The 9,260-nt window shown below is 46.7% G+C and overlaps 1 protein-coding gene across 1 annotated transcript in view; it reads left to right on the top strand.

Moving 5' to 3' along the window:
- The first annotated feature begins 544 nt into the window (after window positions 1-544).
- Window positions 545-9,260, top strand: part of SHCBP1L (SHC binding and spindle associated 1 like) — a 46,174-nt gene continuing 37,458 nt past the window's right edge. Inside the window, exons 1-2 of the mRNA XM_075540496.1 lie at window positions 545-961; window positions 6,772-6,921. Of these exons, the coding sequence (XP_075396611.1) occupies window positions 545-961; window positions 6,772-6,921 (567 nt within the window). The remainder of the gene's footprint in view (window positions 962-6,771; window positions 6,922-9,260) is intronic.

Raw genomic sequence — 9,260 nt, 5'->3', positions numbered from 1 at the left:
TGTGAGGGTCTTCGGACTATGAAAATTCCTGCTGGGAGGAGAAGTTCTGTTGCAGACCACGGACTCACTGCCTCCGTGTCGCCTGCGACTCACAGCGACCCTGGAGGACTGAGACTCAATGCGGGGGGGCGGGGTGGTTCTTTCCTGGAGCAGGCAGAACAGTCTTCCTCCTGCAGAGCGGCTGGGGGTCTGGCAGCCCAACGTGTCACCACTGCGTCCCCCGGGGCTCTTTTCCAGAGAGCCCCCACTCCCTGTCGGAGATGCACCCTCCCGCGGATCAGCGCCCGGCTCCCCCATGTCCCTGCACACAGGATACTCCGACAGCGCCACTGCGTCCACGTGTGCGTGCGCACCCCCACTCACCCCCAGCACCCCCACCCAGGACCCTCCAGCCTGACCCCCGGCCCCGCCCCTCGCCCCGCCCCGTGGGAGCCTCTCGCGACGCGGCGCTCGTTGCGATCGCGGAAGACACGGCTAGCCCACCAGCCAGCCCGGGGGACCAGTGGCCAACGGCTGCGGCCAGGCAGGCGCGGGGGCCGGGGCGATGGCGTCGGGGCCGAGGGGCCTGGGGCCCGAGGACTCCGTGCTAGCCGGCAGCCCAGGCCGGCGCAGCGAGAAGGTGTTGACCATGTCCGCGGGGGGATCGGCGGCCGCCGCCACCCTCCCGAGCGTCGCGTCCCCGGTGCGGTCGGTGGTGGCCTCTCCACGGCCCGTGAAGGGCAAGGCCGGCCGGGAGACTGCCCGGCGGCGGCTGCAGCTCCTGCCGGGCTCCCAGGCCGGGGTCCGCGCGGCGGGGGCAGAGGAGGAGGAGGAGGAGGAAGAGGAGCCCCTTCTGTCGGTGCCCGAGGAGGAGGAAGAGGAGGCGCAGCCGTTGCCGCCGCTGTGCGTGTCCCCCATGAGGGGCATGTGGCGCGACGAGAAGGTGGCCCTGTACTGCGACGAGGTGCTGCAGGGCTGCAAGGTGAGCAGGCGACCCGAGCAGGCGCCGGCCACCCCGCACTCCACCGCGGGCCGTGAGGACAAGGGGCCTGGGGTCTTCTGAGCAGTGCGTTGGGGTGGTTGGGCCGAAGAAAACCTGCGTCTAGGAACGCTGCTGGACATTTTAGATATATTCGCATGAGAGAGAGAATGACCGTGTCCCTCAGAGTCACCTGTGCCTTTTCCATCATCAAACCAGGACAGTGACCTGTTAGGCATGGGCCCGTGTCCAGGGGCGTTTGCTCTTTGGAGAGCCCTGGAGGGCAGAGTGGACACTCGTTAGGTGACTCAGCGGTTGGACACTCGCAGCCGCTCTGCTGGGGAAAGAGGAGGCTTTCCATGGCAGTCAAGAGTTGTTGTCCTGGAACCCCGGGGGGCCGCTCTCCCCTGGGCCAGAGGGGGACAGGAGGAGCCTGGGGGCGGAGGGGGTTAGGCCTTGGGCTGCTGACCCAAAGATCCGCCCGACAGAACAATGCGGGTCCACAAAGAGTTTTTTTTTTAACCAAATAAAGTTCCAAACTCACTACCACCCAGTCCCTTCACTCCTAGTGACCCTGTAGGACACGGTAGAACGACCCCGTGGGTTCTGAGACCCGGGACCACAGAAAGCGGAGCTGCAAGTGTTGCCAAATCACCAATCTTAAGTAACTGACTGGGGCCGCCAGGTCTCCCGATAAGAAAGACGTTTTGAAGAAAATTTAAAACTACATTGGTGAGAATAAGACCGGGGAAGTTACGCCGAGGAAATTTTTTGTTCATCCTGACAAGTGCACCTCTCTGGTCATTTTTCGAGAGTAGCAAAGGCTTGGCGGATGACCATTACTCTGTCCACAACCCTGACCTTGCCCTTCAGATGGCCTCCCCCAAACCCAATGAACATCGACAAAGATTGGAGTCCCTTCAGGATGACAAAACTGTCGTTTTTACCTGTAGGAAAAGGGCAGAATTCTTAGTGGAAAGGTAGGGAAGTGAAAACACTCCCTTCAGAAGCCTGTAGACCAAGGTGGGCGCATGTTGAGAAAGAAGGTTGGCATCCTTGAGAGGCTCCGCTTGCGCTCCTTTTTAATGTTCTTTGGGTTGGAGGTGCGAAAAAGATGTCTGAAGGACAAGACGTAGGATGGAGGGGCCAGTTTTCCCAAAAAGATGTTACGGTTGGGCCCCGGCTTCCCTCCGAGCATGAGCAGGCACGTGGTCATGATGGAAGCAGCCTCAGGACAACTGCCCGGGCTTGTTTCTAACCGTGCAGTTTTCCACGGCCTTACAATTGCTTTAAAATAAGCTCTCATGATTGTCCCTGGTCCTTTGGGGAAAAAAACTATCAATATAACTCCTTTAGAATTTCCAAAAACAGTTCTCATCACCTTTTGAGCTGATTCTTTGACTTGAATTGATCTTTTCTGCCTTCCTGACCTTCATTAAAGCGATCGATCCCTCTAAAGGTTCTATCAGTCTGAACAAGGCCTGGGGCCTCCTCCAGAACAGACAATTTACTTATATGTCAGTTGAAGATGAAACTGAGGATGAAAACAGGTTCACCAGAGCCAAAACGACAATGCTGAATATATTCTACCGGAATTTAAAAACCATCTGGAAATTTTTTTTGACATTTTGATGAATAACAAAAGTCCAGACAGGTTGTCCGAGAACACCAAAGAGAGACACATAAACTAAAAGGTCTTCAGAAAGACAGGGAAGAAAGAAAAGAACAAAATGGATGTAAGAATTGCTCTAGAACCTAGGGAAGCTCCAGTGAAAGAAGGAAAGAACCTGAACGGAAGACTTCCAAGGCAAAGTAAAGTATTACAATGAAGCCATTTTAGGGGGTAGGAGATAATCAAGATTTTATTGTACTGAATCAGATCTCATTGTATTGAAAGAAGAAATCCAGGCTGCACTGAAGGCATTGGTTAAAAAACAAAACAAAACAAGGCTCCAGGAATGGAGTCGATACCAATGGAAATGTTTCAACAAATTGATGCCATCCATGTAGGAGGTGGCTCACTAATGTATGCCAAGAAATGAGAACCATGGTGACCGAGCCAATCGGCTGAGGAGATCCATATTTGTGAATACTCCGAGGACAGGCAACTCAGCGGAGTGTAGAGATTATTAAAACAATATCACAAGTACTGCACACAAGTAAAACTCTGCTGAGTTAGTAGTTGCAGCTGTCCATCAACAGGGAACTGCCAGAAGTTCAAGACTGGATTCGGAAGAGGATGTGCCAGATAGATGTCAGCTGACAGCAGAGAATATCAGGATGACCGCCCGTGTTTCATTGACTAGGCAAGGCCTTCGGCGGTGTGGCTCACACCAAATGATGGGTACCATTAGAGAGTGGGAATTCCACAACACTTCAGGGTGCCCGTGGGGAGCTGTTCATAGACCAAGAGGTAGTTGCTTAGGCAGTGCCAGGGTTGAAAATCTAGAAAGGGCAGCGCCAAGGTTGCGCCCTGTCATCGTGCGTGTTCAGTCTGTGCACAGAGAAGATCATGTGAAGCTGGACTATATGGAAAGGACTGGGGCATCGAGATTGGAAGAAGGCCCATGAGCAACTTGCGAGATGCAGATGATATGATCTTGCTTGCTGAAAGTGAAGAGAACTTGCTGGGAGACTGAAGCCTTCAAGATGGATTAGACCTCAAGATCTACCTAAAGAAAAAAATTGCTCACAAATGGACTAATAATTAACATCACTATAAATGAAGAAAAAATGAAATTGATGGGAATTTAGTTTCATTTTTGAAATAGCTATATTGGTATATAATTCACATGTCACACGATTTGATAGTTGGATCATATTAAGAAGAGTTGTGCGATCATCACACAATAAATTTTAGAATATTTTGTTCTTTCTTGTAGTCATTGTCGTTAACACACCATTTCCCCCCAAACCTCCCCTACCATGCCCCTAGGTAATGAATCCACTTACTGTCTCTATAGATTTACCGATCCTGGATTTCACATACAGAAAAACATACAAAAAACCAAGAAACCAAAAAGTTGAACAAAAATGACAAAATGAAAAAGAAAAACCTCAATCTAAAGGAAAGCAGAAAATATTAAAAACTGAAGCAAATTTAAAATGGGATAAAAGGGGGACCAAATGCTAAGTTTGACATTTGAACCTAGCGACATCTGCCATATTGACTCTTCAGTGCTCACTGTCCGACAGTAAGGCTATTCATTCCCCTGGACTGTGGTCAGAGGAGATTCACCAGAGGCTTCATCCACCTAGGGGCCTGCAAATGGATTTGGGGCTTCCCCTGGCATCCATAGCTTCCTGCAAATCAGATGACCGGAACTTAAGTTCTAATATGATTCCTTCCTCTGAATTTGGATTTTATTACTTACAGTCTTTGAATCACTCAGGTTGGTGTGCTCCTTCCATGCAGGCTTAGCTGACATCTCACTTACATGGCTGCTTGTTGCAAGACAAGCCTTTCAGACTCCAGATGCTGTTCTTTCTGACAGGTGAGCACCATCTGATTTCTTCGTTAAACTTGAGCATCCATATCTTCAGGGATCTCCTTAATTTTATTTTGATCCCCAATCAGCATCTATATAGACAGTATCAGGAAACCACATGACATATTGCAATGGGCCTATCGGCTGCAAAAAGAACCTTATAAATAAAACATGAGTGGGGAACCTTTTCTGCCATTGGCCACTTGGATATTTATAAAATCATTGAAAGACCATACAAAATTATTAACTTAAAAATTAGTCTGCTGTCACTCCTAAGGTGATGGCTGAAATTGCTTCTCTTTGGTGAAGCATGTGCGTTGTTGGCTGCTCTGGCTGATTTCGTGGGCTGGAAGTTTCCCACACTGCTTTAAAGTATTAAAAAGTTTAGATGTTACTTTGAAAACTAAGATGCACTGGACCCAGCTGTGGTATTTTCAGTAGAGTATGAAAATACCATTTTGTATTCTAAAGCTGGAAAGTAAGCAGGACAGAACAAGTGATGCCTTTGAATTACGGTGTTGGCAATGAACGTGAACTAAACCACGGGCTTCCAGAAGAAAGAACAAGGCTGGCTCAGAGAAGCACAGCCGGAGCACTCCTGAGGCGCGAGGCCGGAGCGGCCTCTCCCATGCTTTGGACATGGTATCTGGAGAGACCAGCTTCTAGAGGAGGACGCCATGCTTGGTAAAGTAGAAGATCGGCAAAAAAAGACAAAGTTCAGAGAGATGGATTGACACAGTGGCTACAAGGATGGGCTCAAGCATAGCCAGTGTGAAGATGGCACCGCCTGGGCAGTGTTTGGTCCTGTGGTAGGTCGGGTTGCGACGAGTCGGCAGCAACCTGACAGCATCTAACAGCAGTAAATAATCACAATGAGAAAGTGCCTGCGTCCATCCACTCACCACAGAAACACTTTCCCACGCATTTCGTTTGCAAGGACCCTGTGAGCCTATGAACTGTAACCCGAACAGCAGTCCCCCCACCCTTTTTTTTTTTTACTTAGACCCTCATACATTTGAAATTGATGGTTGGATAAAGTTATATCCCTAAAAGGCAAATTGAAAAACTTCTATAAAGTTATAGTGTCATTGGGAACTGATCACAATGATATACCTATAAGCCCCTCCCTGGGGGACGGACAAGAGAAAAGTGGGTGAAAGGAAACAACAGTCAATATAAGACATGGAAAAATAATAATTTATAAATTGTCAAGGGCTAGTGAAGGAGGGTGGGGAAAAATGAACTGATTCCAAGGGCTGAAGTGGAAAGAAAAATGTTTTGAAAATGATGATGGCAACAAATGTACACATATGCTTGACACAATGGATAGATGTATGGATTATGATAAGAGATGTACAAGCCCCCAATAAAATGATTTTTAAATGATTGTTTAAAGTCATAGTGTTATTACTAAGATAAGATCAAATGACTAATTCAACTTCCTTAAGGTAGCTGAAACTAAAATGAAAAATCAATGGAATGCTATTGAAAATGTTTAAGAACTGAAAATGTTTTAAATTGTTTATTACATCTTTGAAGCCCAGGGAAGAAATGACTAGGTTTTTAATATAAAAATCACAATGTGTTAAATATAGGAGCCCTAGTGGCCCTGTCCAGTAAATGTTGGACTGCTCATCTCAAGGTCTCCAGTTAACAAGCCCAGCATACCCGCAGTGGCAGAAAGATGAGGCTGTCTGCTCCTCTGATTCACAGTCTTGGAAGCCCAAAGGGGCAGTTCTCCCATGTGCTGTGGGCTCTCTGGGAATTGGACTGCACCCCATGGTGGGAGAATCCCAATGAGGTTAAAATGTATCACTTTATTATTTCATCTCCTCTTGAATCCATTTCAAATTTGCTCTAGTTTTTAATCTTTCTGCTTTTTTTTTCGATTGAAGTATGTTTTACTTTGTTATCATTGTTTAATTTGGTGGGTTTTTAAAAATGTTCTTCTGTATATGAACTGCAGCGTAGGTAAATCTATAGAGACAGTAACTGGATTCACGGTTCCTTGGGGGGACGACAGGGTGGTTGGGGGCAATGGGGAGCTACTGATGGTGAGCACAGAATGGAGACAATGTTCTCAAATGGATTGGGTGGGGGGGGGGGCTGTGCAACTCTCCTGAATGTGCCTGAACTACTATGGAATTGGATGAGATGTAAACTATATGCCAAGAAAATGGCTTTTAAAAGGCTATATGCTTCCATATTTCCATAGATATTAGCAAAGGTGTTTAGTTATAAATCTACAATTTCTTTTTTTTTCTTTCTTTTTTATTTTTTTCTTTCTTAAATCTACAATTTCATATACGTTTATTTATTTGCTAGGCAGAAGATGCTGATGAGGCTATGAGTAAATACCTATCAGAAAAATTAAAGATGAAAGACAAATGGCTTGGTGTCTGGAAAACTAATCCCGAATTATTTTTTGTGAAATATGAAGAAGCTTCTATCCCGTTTGTTGGCATCCTCGTTGAGGTAAATTATCTTTATCTGATCTTTGTTCTTTGAATTAAATCAACCGATCTTTTTTTTTTTTTTTTTGACATTTTCGAATGCTCGGTTTATTCACTGCAGACACACATCACACCAGCCAAAAATAATCCACAGGATAAAAGGACTGGAGCGAGCAAGCGTGATCCTAAGTATGAGCATAATAGCAGCGCTCTGCACACGTATCATTCTAGCATCACAGTCCCAACCAGCATTGCCTTCATCGGTGCGTTCACCCGGGTAGAGGTGGAGAGAGCACAGCAGGAGTTGATGTCTCCTTGGTTCCTAGCTCTCTAAAAGTCAGTGCCTGTCTGTCTCTACCCAGGTTTCAACGGACAACTTGGTTGGTTCTTTGACGTATTCACTGTCCCAGTCAAGTCTCTCTCATGGGGTTTCTCCACACTTTTGCGGTGGCTCCTTGGACCAGCTGCTGATTCTTGGCGATGGTCCAACTTCTTGGCTGGGCCCTAATGCCACACGTTATTTCTTCTCTGAAGAGGAGTTTCTTGTGTTTGCTTCTTTGGAGGAGGCTCAACGTCTTGCAAAGAAGTTCTATGGTGCTCCCATCAGTCAGTACGGGCGCCAAAAGGGTCCATGGTAGAAGATGTCTATCAGCGTCTTGCAAGGAAGAGCAGGTGGCCATTTGCCGGTTCCGGAGCTCTCGTCAGCGCGGGATTCCTGCTCAGTAGCGTGACTGGCGTGAGTGAGTGAGTGAGTGAGTGAGTGAGTGAGTGAGTGAGTGAGTGAGTGAGTGAGTGTATCTCGATGAAGTAAAGTGATGAAATCAATAGGAAAGAAAAAAACAAACAAACCTTGAGACAATCAGTGATCAGATGCATAAAAGAAAACCCGAAACTAACCTAAACGTGTGGGGAAATTGGGACCGAGAGGAGGAGGGAGCACTGGTCGCCCCTGCGCGCCCTAACGCGCATGTGCGCCAGACATGCGCACAAGCCAGGCAGGGTCTTTTTAATAAAAATTATGAAATGTGCTTGACACAATTGATGTATGGGTTGTGATAAGAGTTGTACGAGCCCCTAATAAAACGATTTTTTAAAAGTAGACACATTAAGACATACATGCCTTACCGCTTGACCAAAAGGACGGACAGGGCTACTGGTTGACCACCGACGCGCACGCGTGTGCGTGTGCGTGCGCCCCGCCCAAACACACCACGCAAGGCAAAAGCCAGGGTCTCTCTTAATAAAATTATGAAATGTGCTTGACACAATTGATGTATGGGTTGTGATGAGTTGTACGAGCCCCTAATAAAACGATTTTTTAAAACAATTTATTGGGGCTCATACGATTCTTATCACAGTTCATACATATACATACATCAATTGTATAAAGCAATTGTACAGTCTTTGCCCTAATCATTTTTTTCTCCTCTTTTCTTTTTTTACATTTTATTAGGGACTCATACAACTCTTATCACCATCCATACATATACATACATCAATTGTATAAAGCACATCCATACATTCCCTGCCCCAATCATTCTCAAGGCATTTGCTCTCCACTTAAGCCCTTTGCATCAGGTCCTCTTTTTTTTCCCCCTCCCTCCCCTTTGCCCCCTCCCTCATGTGCCCTTGGTAATTTATACATCATTATTTTGTCATATCTTGCCCTATCCGGAGTCTCCCTTCCCCCCTTCTCTGCTGTCCCTCTCCCAGGGAAGAGGTCACATGTGGATCCTTGTAATCAGTTCCCCCTTTCCAACCCACTCACCCTCCACTCTCCCAGCATCGTCCCTCACACCCTTGGTCCTGAAGGATAAAACGATTTTTTAAAAGTAGATACATTAAGACATACATGCCTTACCGCTTGACCAAAAGGACGGACGGGGCTACTTCATCAGATCTTTTTAAGATAGTTAAATATGACCTTGTTAAACTTGTGGATTTGATATTTAATATATAGGTTAACAGGAACTTCTATTTTAAATTTCTAAGTAAATTAGTAGGATTAAAAAAATATAAGGGGGAATCCAGGAGAGATGACTCCTTCAGAACCAGTGGTGAGAGTGGCGATGCCTGGAGGGTGGAGGGAACGTGGGGTAGAAAGGGGAAACTGATTACAAGAATCTACATATAGCCTCCTCCCTGGGGGATGGACAGCAGAGGGCGGGGGAGATGTCAGACAGTGTAACATATGACAAAATAATTATGAATTCATAATTATGAATTATGATGGGTTCATGTGGTGGGGGTGGGGAGGGAGGGGGACAATGATACTAAAGGCTCAAGTAGAAAGCAAATGTTTTGAGAATGATGATGGCAACAAATGTACATATGTGCTTGACACAAAGGATGGATGTATGG

The sequence above is a fragment of the Tenrec ecaudatus genome, chromosome 1 (genome assembly GCF_050624435.1).
Source record: "Tenrec ecaudatus isolate mTenEca1 chromosome 1, mTenEca1.hap1, whole genome shotgun sequence".
In the NCBI taxonomy this organism is placed as follows: Eukaryota; Metazoa; Chordata; class Mammalia; order Afrosoricida; family Tenrecidae; genus Tenrec; species Tenrec ecaudatus.
Note: the sequence above shows the minus strand (reverse complement) of the source record. Positions and strands in the feature narration are given on the sequence as shown.